Below are 21,967 nucleotides of genomic sequence, written 5' to 3' on the forward strand. Positions count from 1 at the left end.
GGGGGTGGAGAATGGCAGAAATCATGACTCTTCAGTGTTTCACTGATCAAGAAAAAAAATAAGTTACAATGTTTTTGTTTAAATGAGCCTGGATCAGGCAGAAAAAAAAGACACCAAGCTAGTTTCTGTTGAGGAATTTAGGAATACACATATTAGGGCAAAAGATCCAAGATGGCCACCACCCTGCCAGAGTGCTGTGTCTCTCACCAATCTGTCCTGCGATGACTGGTGGGTGAACAATGAGCCGGATGAGTTTGGAGAGCAGCTGGTGGAGGAAGCGGACGCAGGTGTCCAGCAGGGCCGCGCGCAGGGCAGCCATGCTAGCCTTCAGCTCCCCCTCCACGTTGGCCTCAGTGATGATCACATCCTTCAGGCGGAAGGGGAACGAGTACTCCTCCAGGACGTAGCACAGGGTGAAGAACTTATCCAGGTGGGGGTCCTGGCGGACACACAGAGGGACACTTTGACCAGCGGGAAGAGGAGAGAGCGAAATAGACGGAGAGACAGGCAAAGAGTGGGAGAGTAAAATGGAGGGAGGAAGTAAAGGTGAACCACGGGAGAGACAAAAGGAAAGATGTACCTGAGTGTGAACCGAAGAGGCAGCCTTCACCTCCACATTAAAAACCTGCTTGTGATTATCCACCCACTTCATGCCTGGGAGCTGCACCTGCAAAACACACACACACACACACACACCTGTTCAGCTACACACTCATGAAAACTAAGCACACATGCCCGTACATGTAAGCGCCACACGCAGGCGGCACCTTAACAGCGCCGTCTGGGTCCTAAACAAAAGAACCAACCATTGTTTGAAGAAGTCACATCACACACACGGCTTTGTTAGATCCCATTCCAGATGTTATTAGGAGCTGTCCTTCTCTCACAAGTCAACAGGGACACAAACACACACATACTGTACACACGTGCGCCCACAGGTGAACACACTATAAAAAATACATGCATGCTCGCAAACACACACACACACACGTGAAAAAAAACAGTCCAAGTCGCACAGACTTACATCAGGGGTGAGTACAGAGTAGCTCGGTGGGGGTTTCTCCACTGAGACCGGCAGGCTGAAGGAACCGGTCCGAAGACGACCATGTTGCATCAGAGGAATCCACTACGGACACAGACAATCACTTCAATTCATATTACTAGCGGGACTCTCAATTTCAGGCCTAGACAAATAACTGTGGCCTACCAGCCGCACTTTAAAACAGCACTGATCAGCTCTCCCCAGTATCCACGGACCACCTGTCTGACAGGGTCGGCCAGTACGGTACAGTATGTGAACAACGCTATCCTCTGGTCTACTACATCCTCTGACACATCCAGAACCAAAGAGCTATGCCCTACCCAAAAAAAAAAGACAAATATTTTTAAAGCCCATTTCCTGTAATTCTACACAAGAATTGTTTGCAATTTTTTAAATGATATCTGAATGGGCCGTGACGAAAACAATAGGAGACCAGTAGCTGGTTGTCAGGCTAGTTAACCAATCTTTTTTTCCATGCTACAATGGGATGACTGAGTACCTGTTTTTGAACAACCATTTCACATTGGGGATTCCATTATAACTAACTGTCAAGAGTGACTATTGGCTGACTGATAAAAAAAAAATGAATAAATAAACGGAGACAGTTGCTGCCTGCCTTAAATGGGCGGGGCAGTGCCCACCTTAAATGGGCGGGGCAGTGCCCTACATCCTACAGCTTAGGAGACAGTCTCCAGGAAAGGGACTCACAGTGTACCCCACTGGGGTCTCCAGTGGTGTGTTCTGTTTGGGCTGACAGCTGATGTGGTAGAACGTGAACAGGAGGTGGTGGTTGTCTGTCAGGTTGGCTGGAATCTTCATTTTCACTTCCTCATAGAACTCTGGCGACCTGAGGTGACGAGAGAGTGGTGAAATCAATGGAGGCATAGAGGAAGAATATAATGAGTGTAATGGGGAAAGTGTACCAAGACAATGGTCCTTACTTGTCATGGTAAATGACTGGTGAATAAGCCTCTCGGAAGAACTCTGCACAGCTGGACTTGCCAAAGATGACCTGTTATGGTGAGATGAGACAGTCATTGAATTAGATCTCTGCCCTTCCTGGACCAGCATGGGTCTCATTATATTCATTATATAAATGAATTGGTTTAAAGCAGTTTTTTTTTTTACTCTTACTAAACCCGATCCTGCCGATTACCTGTTCTACCTGATAATGAATGGCACCCACCTAATGTCCCAGGTCTAAACAGGCCCCTGATTAGAGGGTTACAATAAAAAAAAAGCAGTTAAACTGTCTTCAAAAGGTCCAGAATTTAGTTTGACGCCATAATAGTATTTAGTGGAATCATTTTCACAATCACTGCATACATATCTATCAAACTGAATGGACATATACCTTTTCAGACAACATTTTAGTCTTCTCAATTAGGTAAACAACAATTAGCTGTTAAAAAGCTTGCCCTAATCATTGAATTAGGACACGATTTTTCATCCTCTGTAAAGAAAAGTATGATAAACCTGCTAACAAACCTAATTTATATCATCTGACGAGATTATTCTTGGAGATTTTAATCTGGACAGTGATCTGTTTCAGATATTGTAAAGGAGTTTTGTGTGTATTTAAAGCTGAGCCAGCAGATGGCAAATCCAACACAGCCTAATCCACGTGTACACTTTTACACAATTGATTATATATTGACTAATGTCACAGGGCAATGTGAGTGGTGCATTTTCATAAGATATTAGTGACAGACAAACCAAGCATTATCACCAAAATACATTTTTACAACACTTTTACCTAAGTGACCTTGACTAAATTTCTGCTATTCTAGAAGCCAAACAAGGACTTGAGTATTTCAGTAGTGTTTTCACTACAATTGCTAATTGTATAAAAGCTTGACCCATATAGAAGAATAAAAAAAATAAAACATCTAACCTGTACTTCACTTCAGACATATATCTAAAACAATTGATAATTCTGTGTTTTTTAGCAAATAATAACCATAAAAGTAGTTAGAAAAGGAAACCAGGTTATTGTGAGTTTTGAATTTTTCCCCCTAAAAGATTTCAGTTTGTTTTTCAATTGAATTGTTCTCATTATAGGTCACATTATAAGTGGAAAAATTTCTGACATGATTTATCTTTGTCTTATTCCTTCACATCACAAAAACCTGGCCTTTTAACAGGGAGAGTTTTTATATCCATGGCATCAGTCTGGTTTTAGATCTGGGCATAGCACTACTACAGCCACTACATTAGTAGTTAAATATATTGCCGAACCCTAAGAGTAGACATCGCATTGTGTTACTCTATTTGTTGACCTGTCAAAGGCTTCGGATACGGCTGATCAGTTCATATTGCAAACAAAACTGATGTCATAAGGTCTGGCTAAGAAGCTCCCCAGGGTTAAATTTTTGCTTCTTTACTGTTCCCTCTGTTAATGTTATGTACATGAGAAAACTGTAATTTTCCCTTTTATGGCAAAAAGACTGTACCAGACTGCTCCCTGAAGATAATTTTTTTTTTATCTGGTATTTTTTTATTTGTATTTTATTTAACTGGCAGGGGTAAAGGTCCAATAGGTTGTACAGAAGTCTCCACATGGTTCTTTCAGTGGATTAGTGAATTGTTATCAGGGTCCCAGATTAGATTAGCGTGCATCCAAAAGGCTCAAATCGGATTAAATAATCCACTGCACTGAGACTGAAAGACACTACAGCTTTTAGACAGGACATTAATTAACCAGTTAGATCCCACAAAAGGCTGGCTGTTGTGTCCAGAACAGTATTCCTACCCCCAACTCCATTAAGAATTCTTGTTGCGTGACTTATTCTTGTTGGACACACCACATTTCACAGCCTCATGCTTTTCTTCGTAAAACAGATACCACTGTCCCCAGAGCACTGTTACAACATGTGGTTCCTTTCAGGGAGTTGTCCTATATTTTAATTGGTGAACTGGTTAAGCAGGCCAATCACTCACCGGCATGGCCAGACTGTGGTCCTCGCCCGCCATGAACTGCACCTTGACAGCTATGTTTCTGACCGAGCCCTGCCGACTGCTGAAGTTCAGGCTCTGGGGGTAGACGTACAACAGGTTCCTGAAAGTGGAGAAAAGAAAGTGGTGAAAATAAATTCCTAGCAAGTAAAAAGATGTGTTTTTCTAGGAAACCCATCTGTCCTTCTCACCAACTGAAGCACCACAATTACTCTGGCCAGGGAGCATGTGTGGTCAAATCAATACTGGCAAGTAACAACGAAACATCTATGGCCAAAAAACAGATTATCCTAGATTAGGGGGTATATGAGGCAATTGTTATATAAAAACTGTTGCGTGATGAATGAAAAACCTGTTGACTTCTTTAATTGGTCTAGTCCCTGAGGATGGGGAGATATGCAAACCTTTAGTTCATAATTCGGTTTAAAAGATTCTTGCTTTACTTTCAAACAATGAAAAGAAAAGTTGTATACAGTTAATAACATTTGTGTGGCTGAAATGCAATATTTTTTTATGCTGAAACACTGATATTAAAAAACAATGCTACTCACCACTTGACTTGAGGTTTATAATTAGGTTAATATTTTAAAGTTTTGCAATTACAGTTACATTTTAAAACGTTATATATTTTACAGTGGCTTCCGGAACAATTCACACCCCTTCCATTTCTCAGCTGAATTTATAATTGATTAAATTATTTTTTTGCCATCAATCCACACAAAATACTTAATGACAATGCAAAACTTGTGACAAAATATTTTATAATGTCAAAGCATAGATCTGGGGATGATCATATAAAAAAAGGCTAAAGCCCTGAAAGTACCCTGGAGTTCAGGGAGCGTCGTCATTGTGAAATGGTGAGAACTTACCTTAGCTTTGTCATTATTCAGTATTGTGTGTAGACTGATGGGAAAAAATATATTCAATTATAAATTAAACCTTAAACAAAATCAAAATGTGGAGAAAGTGGAAGGTTCCGAATACTTAGCCGGCAAAATAAATTTTTTGGCAAAGCATTCTGCTTGGAATGCCAGGGTTGTGGATTTGTTTCCATAGGGAACCACTCGAATTTTTTCTCTGGAGTGTCAACTAAATTTGTGTTTCTCAACTGATGGATCATGACCCAAGGTTTGGAATTGGTTTAGGTATGTAGTATTTCCATTATATATAAATGTTTGTCTCAAACAAGTGAACTTTCTAACTTTTTTGATCAAGTTGAGTAATATGGAGTTTATATGATGCTACATTTACTGTCAGTATAGTCCAACATTTCTATCCAGATAGCATTACAGCAAACAAAGAAAAAAAAACATGGGTTACAGACAACCTGAGTCGAGTAGAGAACAACTGTACAAAAATGACAAAAAATGTAAATGCTATAATTAAAAACACCTGTGATAATCTGGGTATACAAACATGTAATCACATGCAGAAAACATTGTTAAACAAGATATTTCTTTAAAGTCAAATAGATAAATACATATATAAATAGAAAATGCTGATAGTTTATTTTATAACCTTAGTTGGGTAAGAATGTTTGACCTACCAAGAGGATATTTAGTATGGTGTGAGTAATCAGTCAGTCAAATCAGTTGACTGATTAAATTAGTCATTTTAAAGTTACATTATGTATATCTCCACATACATGTATGTATCTCCCCACATACTCAGATAAACACACAAAACTAGAGAAACATAACACTGCGACATGTTGTTATAGTCAACAGCCACAGATCCACAATGGGCAGGGAAAATAAACAAGAGAAATCTAGTGTTAAGGTAGGTCATGTGTGGTTGACACCTGAAGTCCTCAATAAGTTACTTCAGAGCTTGGGTTGAATGCTGAGGTCATCCTGTCTAAAGGCTCACTGGCCTGCCATCTGATTGGACCACGGCTGAGCTAATGTTTCACAGTGACATAGCACACTCAGTCACGCAGCCAATATAAAAGCTGTATCATTACTGACATCTGAAATTAGATAAAAAATGATCTAGAGAGCAGCTGAGAAACTGAACCTTTTAACTACAACTGAGAAGAAACACACACAAAAAAAACCTACAGACAATCAGGCAGACAGGCAAAGCTATTAGATGATTCTCACTGGATTGATTGATTTAATAGAGCCCCTATGAAGATACAAAGGGCAGGATGATGGACACATTTCTCTGGTTGCTGTGTGCAGCCACATGGTTACCAGGAGCCCCAGCCATCTGCAAGGCTCAGACTGACCAAAATAAGGTCGCCTCTAAGAACGAGACAAATGTACTGATGTACGGCATGCTGCAGTTTGGCGAGACCCTTCACCAAGTCTCCGAAAGCATCGGCACCAAGATGGCGAGAATCGAGAGCTGGATGAGGAAACAGGAGGCGATGCTGGAGAAGATGGGCCAGGAGGCCGGACAGGCCGCAGAGAAGGAAAAACAAATCAGGCAGGTACTAGGCAAGCTAAAGGTGAGGAAACATGCTACACATGCTCGCACAGAGGTGTACTGGGACCAAAATACCTTGGTTTCCTGGCTGAAAAGGTCCAAAACGGCCATGACTAACTTTATTTGGGCAGTCCATCTGTAGATGCCCTAGAGACAATCTACAAACCTAACATTTCAACTATATCTATCTTGCCCTAAACCTAAATGACCATAACCATTACAAGAAGTTGCTTATCAGAAATGGTTTGTTAATAGTAGGGGCATCTGTACAGCATTGCCTGATAGCAATTTGGACCATACAAATTAATTGTGACACTGCAATTTGCCTCAAGTCCTTAACTATCTGGTTAGCATTTCAAACACAAACACAAACCCGTATTAGTTTACACAGCATAGCGGATTCCACTGTTCTGTGTTCTCTGAACAAAGGGAGTGTTAGAATGACATCAGACCGCCGAGGCCGTTTGGTCTACAGGCACTTGGTATGAGATCAGAGGGAGGAAGCGGATTTAAAGCCAGATGCTCTTTTCCCAGGGCCAGATGGCTGGGCTGCAGTCAGAGGCTGAAGGGGCCAAAGACAAGCTGGCCTGGATGGAGCAGGAAGAAGGGGAGCTTAGGACCACGGTGATCAACCTGGAGACTTACCTACAGAACTACTCCCCCAACCGCATACAGGAATTAAAGGTAAGTTATAATTCCACCCCACACAAATTGTGCCATACCATCCAATGCTATTGACCTTAAATTGTTAGATTACATTCATTACTCTGGTTGCCTGTTTCCAGGAGAGGGTGTCAAAACATTCCAGTTTTCTGGAGGGCCTGCAACAATGGAGCCAGTTACAAAAGCAGACCATTAAGAAGCAGAACAAACACCTAAGAAAGTTACAGAAATTGGTGAGCATAATAGCTGAACATGTTGAATAGAATCTGCTCATGATTGACTTAGCAACATGTCCGACTGACTTAGCTTGTTTTTGTTTCAGAGTGAAGCATTGGGATAGCCCCACTACCTGGTGTCTTCTCTGAAACTAAACACAGAAGACAGAGTCCTGCACTCTCTGACATTATCCTGGTGGTTCATGCATACATAGGCTTTTTATTTACAACAGATGTTATTGTTCCTATTCTTGTTTTGGAATTCATACTACTACTGTCAGATTGTACATTTTGGATGCAAATAAAAGACAAATTAAATATATGTTTGTGTTGCACAATAAACATGGCCTGTACAGTGTATGAGTATCCACTACCATGTGTGTGAGGGCTTCACCAAGACAAAATCCACCCAGTTAGTAGCTTTAACTGGATGGATGAGCACACAGCTCCACGCGATCAGTCTGTGCGCCAGTCTGTTTAAATCCTTTGATTATATACAGTGGGTGTAGAAGGTCACCAGCCCCTTTTCAACTTGAAAATTTAAGTGAAGAGAAACACCCCCTACTTAGCCTTGGAATCTCCTATGTAATTGTGGGAAAGCTGAAATGAGAAAAATAATTATTCTTGCCACACTCCCATAGAGGCCACATATGTGGAGCGCTTGTGATTTTGTGGTCATATGCACACATTGACAGGTCTTTGCCGTAAAGGCCTGAATCTCCTTCAAAGTTGCCATTGTCTTCTTGGTAGCCTCTCTGTTTGGTTTCCTCAATGCATGGTCATTCACTTTGGCTGGACGCCCTGATCTATACAAGGTCTGGGTGGTGCCATACGCTTTCCACTTTATAATAATTGCCTTAACTGTGAACCAAAGGAAAGACAAAGACTTTCAAATCTTTTTATAGCCATCCACTGACTGGCGCCTTTCAACAACTTTATCTCGTAGATCTTTTGAAAGTATCTTTCTGTCCATAGCGGATTCATTCATTTGAATTGCACCACTAAGCAGTAGAGTCCTCCATGAACAACGCGTATTTGGAGCCGGCTAAGAAGAGCGTCTGTCTGTCTGACTGTCTGTTTGTCTGTCTGTCTGTCTGTCTGACTCTTGTTAAAGAGCGTAGTGGTTAGAGTAGTTGTTACGCACGAACACAGAGCAAAGGAAAGCACTGGGGATGTAACAGTAGTGGACAAGTGAACTATAGGTCCCGAGTTTGTATCTCCTCGCAGGAGAAGCGAAGTACGTATTATGAATTATTCCGTATCTACGAAAACTTTGCTGGCTACAAAATAGGCTACAGTAGTTACGTTACAGTGAGCCTTAACTAAAACAGTATACAGTTATATTTCGACTGTTTCTGGGATGGAACAGTTCATCTTTCTCGCTAGCAATTGCCCAATTCTTATGGTTATTCCTAAGAAGTTAGTAGATACCAGTAAGCCTATTACTAGCATGTGGCAAAAGCTAACAGTTCATAGATGCTATTTGTGGTTGAGGTAAACTTAATAAGAAACGTTATTCAGTTTAACTGTATCAATATCATTCACGAATGGCCAATTATCTATTAAAATGGACAGTGGCAAAAGAGGATTTATTCATAGACACAAGAGGCTATACTGACACCTTTTGAACATAAAGCCCTGTGGTGTAGTGGTTAGAGACACAGCCTTTCATGTGGGCGGCCCGGATTCGAATCTCAAGAGGACAATACTTTCTAATGTGGTCCGGCTGAACTAGGCTTGCCTGGTTTCTTGTTAATGTATACTTTCAATTCACTTAATTCCAATGGAAAAAAATCTGATTTAATGTACTTTCATTTCAGGCTTTAAGGCAACAAAGTGTGAACATTATAAAAGGGGTTGGTGACTTTCTAAAACCCCTGCAGATTACAAGTCTGCCCCAATCAAAAAACAACTGCCCTCCAGAAATGGGAGAAACGACTAGGGAAAATTGCTGGCGGCTCTGAAAGTTTATTTGGGTAGAGTGAAAGCATGGTTCTCACACCCCGGTCACGGCTCAGTCCTTGAGTCGCATCCCGAACCATGACAGACGCATCCATCATCACTACTGTTTGGACAGACCATCAGGTGCCTCCAGGGACACAGGGCTACAGTTCAATCTATTGACATATTGGTGACATAATGGGCTCGGACCCAGAGGGAGCCAACGCTTTAACCCTCTCATACTGAAGCAGCCCAATGGGATGACAGCCAGAGCTGAGGCCTTCAGACCCTGCAGTCTTAAACGTTTGCAAAACATTGACAGTTTTGGAACATCTTTCACTGTTCGGGCCGGGAGGCAGCCATTGAAAGAGACTGAATCTAGGGAAAACCCAGGAAAGAGAATGGATGGGAATCAGAAAGCTCTTTTCTATGTTTGTTTTGAAACCCAGAGCCATTGGGTTGTTCCAATTGCAACCGGCTCGGTTTCAAGGTCTCCTCCCTCGAATGAGCGCGCAGCAGGCAGTCATCTATACAAGTCATGAGCCAAATGCCATTCTCTCTGAGAGGAACTACGGCTGCCTCTGCATATTCTATAAAGATGAAAGGCCGAACGGGAGGAGCAAGAATTCATAGATTACCCCTTAAAGAGCCAATCTCAGAAAAGAACAGAGATGTGAAAGAGTCCTTTAGGTTGATGGATACGAACTAATCGCCTGGGCGCACTGAACGTAGCAGAGCCGTATCAACACTGTTATTGTGTACTTTCTCAGGTACCTGTTCAGAGCCCTCGTGTCTAAGATTAGGTGCCAAACCTTTTGGAAACTAGGATGTGTCTTAAGAGGAACAAACCCAATTGATCCTTTAACACTTACACAATTTCTTCCTTGAGATGATATGCGGTGGCTATCCACGCACCTTAATGTCTTTTCAGACACATTGCTCGGCCTGATGCTTGAACGGCAGCCTTGCGCGGACGAGGGTTGAGGTTTGTGGTATCAGAATGACTGGAACCGCACATCTTTAAACAGAAGGCTTGGTCCTATGGGTAGGGCACAATGGCAAGCCAGCTTGGAGGGGCTCCACAGGAGGCATGTGGGCGAGCCCTATCCCTTTCATGTCAACGTAGTCAAGAACGAAACACCAGGAACGGGGTTCTGGGAGTAGATGGTGCTCTATGTGCGGGAGGCCTCATCCAGCCATTCCAGGAAGACTGGCATGAACCGCCTGACTGCCTGTTTAGTTTTGGGAAGGGTCTTTATCGTGACTGGCGTAATGCACTAAGAGTTCTGACAAGTTGGATCAGTTTTCTCAGAAGAAGACAACAAATAAGTTAATTCCATTGATGTGTGCCTTGCTTCTTGCCAAACAACAAATATTATCTGTCGCCAGCAAGCTCGAGAGGTGTAGCCGAAGATGTTAATGGCGTGAGAGGTAAAGACTGACCCGTAGGTGGTGTGAGTGGCATTGACTGACCTGTAAGTAGTTTTGGGTGTAGACCAATGTTAATTTTGGCACACTTTTTTGATTTAGTCTCATCTAAGTCATTTTGACTTTTAGTTACATTTACATCATTTGAAGAATGATTTTGTCTAGTTATTGTCAAAATGAAAACAACTGTGAGCCATTTTAGTCAACAAAACCTGTAGCTGGTGCGAGAGGTATAGACTGACCCGTAGCTGGTGCGAGGGGTATAGACTGACCCGGGGTATAGACTGACCCGTAGGTGGTGCGAGGGGTATAGACTGACCCGTAGGTGGTGCGAGGGGTATAGACTGACCCGTAGGTGGTGCGAGGGGTATAGACTGACCCGTAGCTGGTGCGAGGGGTATAGACTGACCCGTAGCTGGTGCGAGGGGTATAGACTGACCCGTAGCTGGTGCGAGGGGTATAGACTGACCCGTAGGTAGTGCGAGGGGTATAGACTGACCCGTAGGTGGTGCGAGGGGTATAGACTGACCCGTAGCTGGTGCGAGGGGTATAGACTGACCCGTAGCTGGTGCGAGGGGTATAGACTGACCCGTAGCTGGTGCGAGGGGTATAGACTGACCCGTAGCTGGTGCGAGGGGTATAGACTGACCCGTAGGTGGTGCGAGTGGTATAGACTGACCCGTAGGTGGTGCGAGGGGTATAGACTGACCCGTAGCTGGTGCGAGGGGTATAGACTGACCCGTAGCTGGTGCGAGGGGTATAGACTGACCCGTAGCTGGTGCGAGGGGTATAGACTGACCCGTAGGTGGTGCGAGGGGTATAGACTAACCCGTAGGTGGTGCGAGGGGTATAGACTGACCCGTAGGTGGTGCGAGGGGTACAGACTGACCCGTAGGTGGTGCGAGGGGTACAGACTGACCCGTAGGTGGTGCGAGGGGTACAGACTGACCCGTAGGTGGTGCGAGGGGTACAGACTGACCCGTAGGTGGTGCGAGGGGTACAGACTGACCTGTAGCTTGGGTGACTGGTGTAGATTGACCTGTAGGTGGTGTGAGTGGTATAGACTGACCTGTAGCTGGTGTGAGGGGTGTAGACATAGCGGGCAGGGAACTCCAGCACCTCCTTGGTAGGGCGGACCCTTAGGTCAGGATAGGGCTTCACATGGAGCAGCTCAGGAGACAGACAGTAGTGAGGAGCATCTAGGGCTGGAGAGATATCTATCTTCAACTGGGCTGGAGACAGAAGGAACCGGAAAGACAGAAAAACAAGTTCAGAATTGTGAACATGAGTAATCCTCTATAATCAGCCTGCCCATTCATTAACATGTCTGTCTGCCTGTGTGCTGAGAAAGTACTGTGTTAAGTACCTGTCACTGGTCTCAGTCTGCGAAGGACAGAGGAGGGTCTACGCATATCAGCCAGAAACTTGTAGAGATCTTCATTACTCAGTCTGTCTCCCTCCTACAGAGAGACACAGGGGATGGCACTTTTACACTAATGGATCACATGGACACCTGGTTAGTAGTGATGCACCAATAAGAACATTCTAGCCCAATACAGGTAGCTGCTATTCATATATTTGTCATTTCTGTACATGTGCACCCTGGCAAAATGCAGCTTTTTATTTCAGCTGTAAAGACAATCATACCAATGTTATCTTTCTATTACTTATCTCCAAAATATGTCTGATAATGGATGGGAAATGTGGTTATTATATGAAAAGGAGTAATTTGTTTTAATTAGCTATGTTTCTGAAGATTGTTAAGCTCTTTGAGATAGTTTGCTGCATTCAAAGTACTTAATTCATCTAGGCAGGGCATCAAGTTAACTTTTTGGCTCACCAGTAAATGTGCCAAGTAGATTACAAACCTACCAACCACTCAGCCAACCCCCATCCCTTTAGACCATAAAACACAAAACGAATAAAAATGAACTGGAACAAACACAATAGGGTTTCACCTGTGAACTGCGGAAAGCTTAACGAGTATGCTGTGTATTGATTTGAAAAAAAGAACAGAGACAACAGAACTCGTGCGCGTCTGTCTGCCAAAGTGGACTAGAACTGGATTTTCGGGGGGAGAGTATCTTGCGTTGGAAAATAATATTTCAACGATCCACTCCAGTAGGCCACGGTGCTGCACAAGTTCTTGCTGCACGCTCTCCTTCCCCCCCATTTCTAAAGACCATGCACACTGGTCATGGGAAGTTTGATTTATTCAAGTCATTTCGTTCATTTGAGTCAACAATGCCAATTGATACTGGCCAATGTAATCACTGGCCCGTATCAATGATTACATGTTCTCCTATGATCGGCTGATTTGCAGGCCAATATACTGGTGCGTCCCTATCGGTTAGCACTAATCCTGATCTTCTCTGCACCAAGGAAGCATTAACAGTGAGTGATCCCAGCTTCCCCAGGGCAACACTAACAAACCCAACACTTTGACTGACCTGCTTGAAGAAGTTTGTGACGGTCAGAGTGGCTGGACGAAAGGTGGCAAAGTTACACATGTCCTCGCCTACACTCATCCGCTCAAAGCCTTTCTTCTTCCTCTCGTTCCACGTTCCCAGGCCTTTACGCTCTGACGGAATGACAAGCCATCAGCTTAGTAGGAGTTACATGCAAATTATTACACACTTCACACTAGACCTTTTTGACTGATCTACTTTTTTTAAAAGTGGCCGAATGAGTAAACCGAAACATGTCATTCAATAAAGGGTGTATGTTTTAGATTAGGGGAAAAGTGGACACCAGAAGGTTTGCTGTGTGTGGGTCATACTAAGGGGGATTAAACCAGGGTGCATTTTGTAGAGGACTTAAGTACCAGAGTCAGAGTCGGGGTCTGAGCGATCCAGCCCCCCCACGCTGCTGACGATGTTTAGCAGGTGGATGGCAGTCCAGGCGAAGGGCATCCTGAACCTCCCCAGCCTGGAGCAGGATGTCTCGGCCTGCTGACGCAGCTTCTCCAGCTTCTCCTTGTGCTGAACAGAGACAGGGACAGGACTGGAGGGGGATGTACAACTGGATGGGAGCGTGATACACAAAAGGCCTTGAAAAAGTGCCTTGTGATAATGTACTGTTGATAGAATGTCTCAAAAAAGTTTGGAGTTTGTTGGACATTGATCTTCAAATATACTGCCGTCATGGGATCCCACAGCATTGAGAAATGGCTACCCAGCTGGGCAGAGTCCTACGTGTACAATCACACACAACCAACACATTTACACATGCAAAAAAAGAGTGAGAGATACTAATAACTTACTGTTACCTTTGATGAGTCAGACTCCTTCATTACCATGTATGGTTCAGAACATTCCCCAATGTCTCCCTGCTGAAGGACCTTCTCCAACTGAAACAAACAGCACAAAATATTTTCCCCTACAGATAACACGCTTATCATGGTAAACATTGCCAATATGACCAATGCACGCACATGGCGCAATTAACCTTTTTTTTTAAATACTAAATTCAATGTCTTATAGAACAGATGTTCAGGATGACTTATGACCCATTTAGTTAGGCAAATTGGTCATTGCACTTATCGTTCCCTGTGTGGCAAAGCTGAAAAACTTTGATCTGAAGTAAATAAGCGATATAATGCAGTCAGCCATGGCAAATAACAAAGTATTGCAAAGACACTTGGCATGAAGGATTCTGTTGGATGAAGTTGCTTCCATTGATTTTTCTGTGATGATCTGATCCAAGTTGAGCTTATTCGGTTTCTTCAAATGGGTTGTTTTCAATGGTTACTGTACAAAAGCTATTACATGGACAGGGCAGGTTTTTCCTAAACATGTGAGCTGTCGCAGGAAAACAATGGGTTCTACAGAAAACTGTAATCAAAACGTTACTTGGTCAAACATCCAGTACCTTAATGACCAGGAAAATGTCTGCCGACGGGTATGTGACGGAGAAGATGGCAGAGCGGGCCAGGGTGGAGATGGCTATGTGAGGAGTGTGAGGCCGCAGCAAGCCCTTCATCTGGTCAGAGTTCAGGTCAAAGTGGAAGTCCTCCGAAATCTAAAAGACAACAGGAAGTAGGAAGAGGAGAGGGAGGGGTTAGGGGGAGGGAGACAAGGGGGAGGGGTGGTGAGTGGGAGATAAGGAATGGCTCAGTTCTTGTGATTTAAAGCACAAGCACTTAGAAGCCCAGTGAGAGGATCCCAGTTCATTAGCCAGAGAGGGAGAGAATAGGATCAGTCCAAATAAACATGATGGATGTACAGTACGCGGCCTGTACCAGAACACCTCTTGAAAACTCATGAGTACCTTTTTCTTTTCCTTGACATCATAGAGAGCAAGTGTCCCAAATATTGGCTCAATTTCTATCTCAAATCTGGAAGGGTACAAAAAGCACATTGTTTGGATGAGAAGGGGCATGTGATGAACAAACAACCAAAACACTGTGACCCAAACACATTCTCCCACAACCGGCTTGGCAAAAGGACAGTGAAAGGGGCTACGTGATGGAGTGAAGGAAAGGGTTCTTATTAGGGCGGACGGACAGACGGGATACAGATGGCCAGACACTTACTTGAGGGACAAACACTTGACCATGATCCGCTGACCACAGTGTTCCTTGGGAACCTCTGGTAAAGAACATCTCTCCACCGCCTCGTCCTGTCAGACAACACACAGACACTAGTGAGAACAAACACCGCGGCGAGGTTTACATAGCCAGGCGCCATGGCAACGTGGACACAGACACGGCAGTAGCGTGCACAGCGATCCAAAGAACGACAGGGAGAGAGAGAGAGACAAAGAAGGCCATAAAACTGTAAACCCATTTTATCTACTGGGAAATGTAATTAAATCTCGCACAGCTTTAGGCGACATGGTTACATATTTCTGCACAGCGTGTAGATAAACCTGCCACTGGGTTCTGAGGACAGACCTCATCAGGGGGAGAGAAGAGCCCCAGGAGGTCGCGGTGGCGCCCCTGCAGACGGGCCTCGGCGTTGCGGCGGTCCATGTCGTCTGCAGCCGTGGGCTCCAACACGGAGGGCAGCAGGGCATCGGGGGAGCTGCTCTTCAGGTCAAAGATGCTGGAGGCCCAGCTACCCCGGGGCGTGTCGTCCAGGGACACGGAGCGCCGCTTCGCCTCCTCCAGGTCATCCTGGCGCTCTACGACTGCGGCCTCATCCAGTTCAAAGGTCTGCTTGACGAGGCCCCGCTGCCTCTCCCTCTGCCGCTCCGAGTTGTGCGGCGTGTGTGTTGTACTGTAGGACTGGTACCTAATCAAACAGACAACTGGTCAGACATGTCACCAATCATGCCCAACAATGCCTGGCTGTTAGCTTTTACTGACACAGCCAACATGGGAGCGTTTAGATGGGTAACTCCGAAGAAGACATTTTCCGCTCTGGACTATAGACAAATGTCTGCTCGCTGTACTTCGCTGCTATTTATTTTATAGGAGACCCCATGTATGTTCCAGTACTCCATGTTCTAGCACTCACTTCCTCTGGATGATCAGCCAATCATCTGTGTAGACACTCAAGGCATCTCTCACTCTGGGGTCCAGTATGCTGTAGAACACATGAATAATACAGCAGAAACATAAATATTACAATGACATCACAGGGAAGGTTCAGGTTGTTCTGCCTGTCCACTAACATTCTGTAGGGGGATGTGTGTTCAGATGCCCTAGTTACATTAGTGAGCATGAGCGTTCTATATTGTTTTTTTTTTTTTTAGGCGTGGCACAAAGGCATTTAATAGGTCCCACAGCCGAAAGCCAAATTATTCCGGGCCATCAACAAGGCTAAGGAAGAAGACGTGAGGCGCCCTTCTGGGAGAAACACACGTGCTGCGTTATGAACAGTACATAGGATGCACGTGTGACTCACTCCTCCTCTGGCAGAGGGGGCTCCAGGGTAGTGCACTCTCTCTCCTGCAGGAGGAGCTCCAGATCGTCTGGGGGGAACTCCATCAGCTGCCTGAGGGGGCCAGGCTCCACCCCGGGGGCGTGGTTGCTCACATACTCCTCATAGTCCACAGGCTCCACCACCTCTGTCAGCGGCACCTGACAACCAATCAGACGAAAATCATATTCAGACAAGAATTATACTTCCTGTCTAGTCCCACAAGTCATCTATTCCCCCGGGGGGGGGCCGCTGCAGGCCATCAGCCCCAAGGCTAAATATTACCGTTGATACTATTAGAGCTAGATGACATTATCAGAAACCCATGACCTTCTTAAGAACTGGTTTGTTTCCTAAGCAAAAAAATAAATAAATAGAACGATACAAATTCCACCCTCATCTCCTGCCAACCTGATACACACAAAAACATTAAGCGCGACTCACGGGGTGATGGGCTCCTCGTTTCTTGGAGAGCTGAGGGGAGCCATAATCTCTGGATACCTGCTTCCGGACCTCTGCAGCAACGGTCCTGAAAAACAGCCAAAGGAATGGGAACGGTTACCTTCACACCAGAGAATAAAGCCATTGATCTTTCCGAGATACATCTCCAGGAATGCAAACACAAACAGGTCAAGCCAGGTTAGTATTAGAAAACAGCAACAGATCAGTCAGTGGACGACCAGCAGTTAATTGGAGTAAAGCTGAGTTCACATTCAAATTTCAGATTCTCATGCAACTGTGCTCCATTATCTAGATCCAAGAAATACTTGTCTAAAATATAGAGCGATGTGCCCCCAAATCTAATTGCCTCGCAATTACCATGCACATGTAAATAGGCTAATTAACATACACAAAACCATTTCTGCCTATCACCCAGAGTTAAACGTAGGCTTATAAAACTGTTGCCTAGTGTCGCTACCGTCACAAATTCAATTACTTCCAGATGTCACACTATATGTTTTCTAAACAAACCATGGGCAATGCCTTAGATTTCATCATGGCTTTCCAGTCTGGCTTTGTGCATTAGACACCAGCAGCCCATGTATTTCATCCATTTCCTCTCCACAACTCCCCTGCTAAAAGCAGCTGGTACCAGCCGCCGTGTTCAACTGCAGCAGCTGCTCTGAATGGGAGTCAAGTCGGATCTGTGGGAGCAGAGAGGAGTGGAGCCGGGGGTCTGAGCAACTGCTGAAACCAGGCAGAGAGCCATAACAATCGACCCTGGCCCAGCCTTCATAGACCTACGACTAATGGGTGGCTTAGAGAGGGGGACAAAGCCAAATAGGCCCCAATCCTCTCAGAGACAGCACGCAGCTGCTCTTACACAAAACTCATATAAAACAGACTGGCCACCTCAGACAGAAACACAGGCAAACACAAAAACACACACACACACAGAGAAACGCGCGCACACACACACACACACACACACACAGACAGACAGGACAACAAGGGCTACAACACTTCCTGTTCACAGTTGCTGAGGTTAATAATAATAACACATTGAACTTATATAGTGCTTTTCTGGGACACAAAAACGCTTTATATCAGATACAAAACATACACCATCCTAGGAGAGTGATTGGACAATACACAGACAAACGTAAAGAAAAGGACTCAAACGATGTCGCCATTCCACACAATAATGGTTTGTAAAATGAGCTCCTAAAATATAATTTCATACGTATTGTAGCATCATGGATTTGAAGTCTCAAGGTCTCATTTATTTTGTAACAACATGTATTGTGGCGGGGACCACTGGCAACAAAAACAGTCAAAGTGATGATGTAGTGAATGGCTAATTTAAAATGACTCATAAGAAAAACTAAATGTAAATTAAACTAATTGACTTAAGTACCGGCATAATGAAGAAATTAAGTTAATTAGACCAAGATTATGGAGATCAGATTGAACAGACAATCTTTTTGGGGAGACTGAATATATTATCAGAGATGTGTGAGTTTAAGACTTGAACAGCCATGACCTAGGATGGTTCAGCAGTCTATGCTGTTGCCTCCAGGACACATGTACTGCTGGAGCATAGGTTCCAATCTGGCCCACTGCTTTCAGCAAATAACTGTCGCCCCCATCTTTCAATAGTTTCCAGTCAAATTGTGTGTGTATATATACAGCTCCGGAAAGAATTAAGAGATCACTGCAGCTCTTTCTTTCCTTTCCAAAAAAGTTGAAAAAGAAGATTTTGAGTGAGGAACTGAAGGGTTCACATACACACATATATTTACATATACACACACACAAACACACACAAGCACACATATAAATATATACACTCACCTATATACACATATACACACATATATACACTCACCTAAAGGATTATTAAGGACACCAAACTAATACAGTGTTTGACCCCCTTTCGCCATCAGAACTGCCTTAATTCTATGTGGCATTGATTCAACAAGGTGCTGAAAGCATTCTTTAGAAATGTTGGCCCATATTGATAGGACAGCATCTTGCAGTTGATGGAGATTTGTGGGATGCACATCCAGGCCACAAAGCTCCCGTTCCACCACATCCCAAAGATGCTCTATTGGGTTGAGATCTGGTGACTGTGGGGGCCATTTCAGTACATTGGACTCATTGCCATGTTCAAGAAACCAATTTGAAATGATTCGAGCTTTGTGACATGGTGCATTATCCTGCTGGAAGTAGCCATCAGAGGATGGGTACATGGTGGTCATAAAGGGATGGACATTGTCAGAAACAATGATCAGGTAGGCCGTGGCATTTAAACGATGCCCAATTGGCACTAAGGGACCTAAAGTGTGCCAAGAAAACATCCCCCACACCATTACACCACCACCACCAGCCTGCACAGTGGTAACAAGGCATGATGGATCCATCTGTTTACGCCAGATTTTGACTCTACCATCTGAATGTCTCAACAGAAATCGAGACTCATCAGACCAGGCAACATTCTTCCATGTCTTCAACTGTCCAATTTTGGTGAGCTCGTGCAAATTGTAGCCTCTTTTTCCTTCTGTAGTGGAGATGAGTGGTACCCGGTGGGGTCTCCTGCTGTTGTAGCCTATCCGCCTCAAGGTTGTGCGTGTTGTGGCTTCACAAATGCTTTGCTGCATACCTCGGTTGTAACGAGTGGTTATTTCAGTCAAAGTTGCTTTTCTATCAGTTTGAATCAGTCGGCCCATTCTCCTCTGACCTCTAGCATCAACAAGGCATTTTCACCCACAGGACTGCCGCATACTGGATGTTTTGCCCTTTTCACACCATTCTATGTAAACCCTAGAAATGGTTGTGCGTGAAAATCCCAGTAACTGAGCAGATTGTGAAATACTCAGACTGGCCAGTCTGGCACCAACAACCAAGCCACGCTCAAAATTGCCCTGGATGTGCATCCCACAAATCTCCATCAACTGCAAGATGCTCTCCATCAATATGGGCCAACATTTCTAAAGAATGCTTTCAGCACCTTGTTGAATCAATGCCACGTAGAATAAAGGAAGTTCTGAAGGCGAAAGGGGGTCAAACACAGTATTAGTATGGTGTTCCTAATAATCCTTTAGGTGAGTGTACATACATAAATACATACACACACACACACACATATACATATATACACACGCACACATACACGCGCATATATATATATACATATATATATATACATACATATATACATATATATATATACATATATATATATATACATATATATATATACATATATATATATATACATATATACATATATACATATATATATATACATATATACATATATACATATATACATATATACATATATACATATATATATATATATATATATATATATATATATATATATATATATATATATATATATATATATATATATATATATATATATATATATATATATATATATATATATATAGCACTAGAAGGGTTACAACACTTCCTGTTCACAGTTGCTGTGGTCAATAATAATAAAACATTGAACTTATATACCCTTATATATATATGCTTGGCACAATAATGTTCAAAATACTGTCATTTACCATTAGCATTTTAGTATTGTTCTGGATGTTTCCCTATCCATTATAGATGTGACAGAGATGTGATGTCATTTGGAGAAAAATAAACTCTCAGCAGAAAACACTGTCTTTGAGAGGGCGTAAATACAGGTTGCCTGAACAGTACACAGGACCAGACACCACACCCTAACAACCCAGTGAGGTAACATTTGTTTTATAATGGAGATTTGTTTTTATTTTCTCCTGTCAATTTCCATATTCCTGGAATGTTGGACTTAACAGATATTGACAAGAGAAACTGAAGGTCTGTTAAAAAAACAAACGTAACCATGCAGGATTGTGGAAATGCTAACCCTATGATATTTCTCTCATAGGTTATGATGGTGTGCCTCCTTTAGCCGGAATGACTGCAAACAAACAATTCCTTTAGATGTAGATTAGTCCGTCACATTGTTATGAAGGAATTTTGACTCTATCTTCTATGCTTAGCTGCTTTAACTCAGTGAGATCATTAAGCATGAACTAGGCTACTATTTATTCCTGCTGCAACTTATTTGGGTTTGGGTCTGCACATTTAGTAGGCCATTTCAAATGATTTGCTTTTATGAGATTCTTATGTAGACATCCTTAAGAATCCCAGGTGCCCTTCAGGTACTTCTCACAGGTGAGACAGTGGGAAAGAGAGGAGTGTCTGCTGAAATAGCACTGAGACAGCGGAATCCATTCTGCAGTGGAAGCTAAGCTCAACGGGGTCCTGCAAAAATATTAAAGATCCAAAATACATAAGTAAGCATACATCAGAACGGCTGATATTTCACATTTTGTAGAGTCCTCAGACCTAAACCCAAGTGAGATGTTGTGGCAGGACTTATAAAGGGCGGTTCATGGTCAATAACCCACAAACACTGAAGAGTTAAAGCAGCTCCACATGGAAAATTCCTCCAAAATGATGTGAGAGACTAATCAACAGCTGAAGTAAGTGCTTGGTGGAAGTTATTTCAGCTAAAGCCGGCACTACCAGTTGTCCTTTTTATAATGAAATACCGGGAGTTGAACGACGTACTCTGTGACCCAATTCTAAAAGCTATGATTGGCCGAAATACATTTTTTGGGGATTGGACAACCTACTCTATAATGCAGTTTCCTACATAAATGTTTAAAGTCCATAATCCAAAAATACAGACCTTAAGGAAAGATGAGGCTGGAATTGCTATGGGCTACTACACCCTTCTCCAGTTAACAGAAATACCTCTGCCACGTCAAATCACACAACACGTTCAAGCTGAAACTCGACATCTTTTAATATCATGCAATCGTTTGACCAAGGAGTTCATCAAAACAACCATGTTCGGGACAACATTATGCTTCAACTTCACTTGTTACCTGACGTTCCACCTGCTTCAATTAAAAAAAACAATTATCCATTTTTCA

The 21,967-nt window shown here is 43.3% G+C and overlaps 2 protein-coding genes across 7 annotated transcripts in view; one reads left to right on the forward strand and one right to left on the reverse strand.

The window, feature by feature from the left end:
- The window catches only part of LOC105027786 (dedicator of cytokinesis protein 6), a 45,875-nt gene that overhangs the window by 20,819 nt on the left and 3,089 nt on the right, over window positions 1-21,967 (reverse strand). For 3 of the 6 annotated variants that reach the window (XM_010900045.5, XM_010900050.5, XM_010900048.5), the window contains exons 2-19: window positions 16,983-17,067; window positions 16,524-16,699; window positions 16,134-16,202; window positions 15,569-15,908; window positions 15,209-15,294; window positions 14,944-15,010; window positions 14,545-14,694; window positions 13,943-14,023; window positions 13,499-13,655; window positions 13,125-13,255; window positions 12,041-12,134; window positions 11,744-11,906; window positions 3,983-4,100; window positions 1,984-2,054; window positions 1,751-1,889; window positions 1,025-1,126; window positions 581-667; window positions 208-439 (exon numbers count right to left, since the gene is read on the reverse strand). In XM_010900045.5, coding sequence (XP_010898347.2) covers window positions 208-439; window positions 581-667; window positions 1,025-1,126; window positions 1,751-1,889; window positions 1,984-2,054; window positions 3,983-4,100; window positions 11,744-11,906; window positions 12,041-12,134; window positions 13,125-13,255; window positions 13,499-13,655; window positions 13,943-14,023; window positions 14,545-14,694; window positions 14,944-15,010; window positions 15,209-15,294; window positions 15,569-15,908; window positions 16,134-16,202; window positions 16,524-16,699; window positions 16,983-17,067 — 2,348 coding nt within the window. Of the gene's footprint in view, window positions 1-207; window positions 440-580; window positions 668-1,024; window positions 1,127-1,750; window positions 1,890-1,983; window positions 2,055-3,982; window positions 4,101-11,743; window positions 11,907-12,040; window positions 12,135-13,124; window positions 13,256-13,498; window positions 13,656-13,936; window positions 14,024-14,544; window positions 14,695-14,943; window positions 15,011-15,208; window positions 15,295-15,568; window positions 15,909-16,133; window positions 16,203-16,523; window positions 16,700-16,982; window positions 17,068-21,967 lie in introns of all 6 variants that reach the window. The other 3 variants (XM_010900044.5, XM_010900049.5, XM_010900046.5) reach the window with 1 other exon arrangement.
- On the forward strand, window positions 5,987-7,627 carry si:dkey-114l24.2 (uncharacterized protein LOC107990273 homolog). The gene is made up of 4 exons (XM_034295295.1): window positions 5,987-6,449; window positions 6,962-7,111; window positions 7,213-7,323; window positions 7,413-7,627. Exons 1-4 carry the CDS (start codon window positions 6,147-6,149, stop codon window positions 7,428-7,430), a joined length of 582 nt encoding a protein of 193 aa, XP_034151186.1. The 5' UTR covers window positions 5,987-6,146; the 3' UTR covers window positions 7,431-7,627.

This window comes from Esox lucius, chromosome 11 (assembly GCF_011004845.1).
Source record: "Esox lucius isolate fEsoLuc1 chromosome 11, fEsoLuc1.pri, whole genome shotgun sequence".
In the NCBI taxonomy this organism is placed as follows: domain Eukaryota; kingdom Metazoa; phylum Chordata; class Actinopteri; order Esociformes; family Esocidae; genus Esox; species Esox lucius.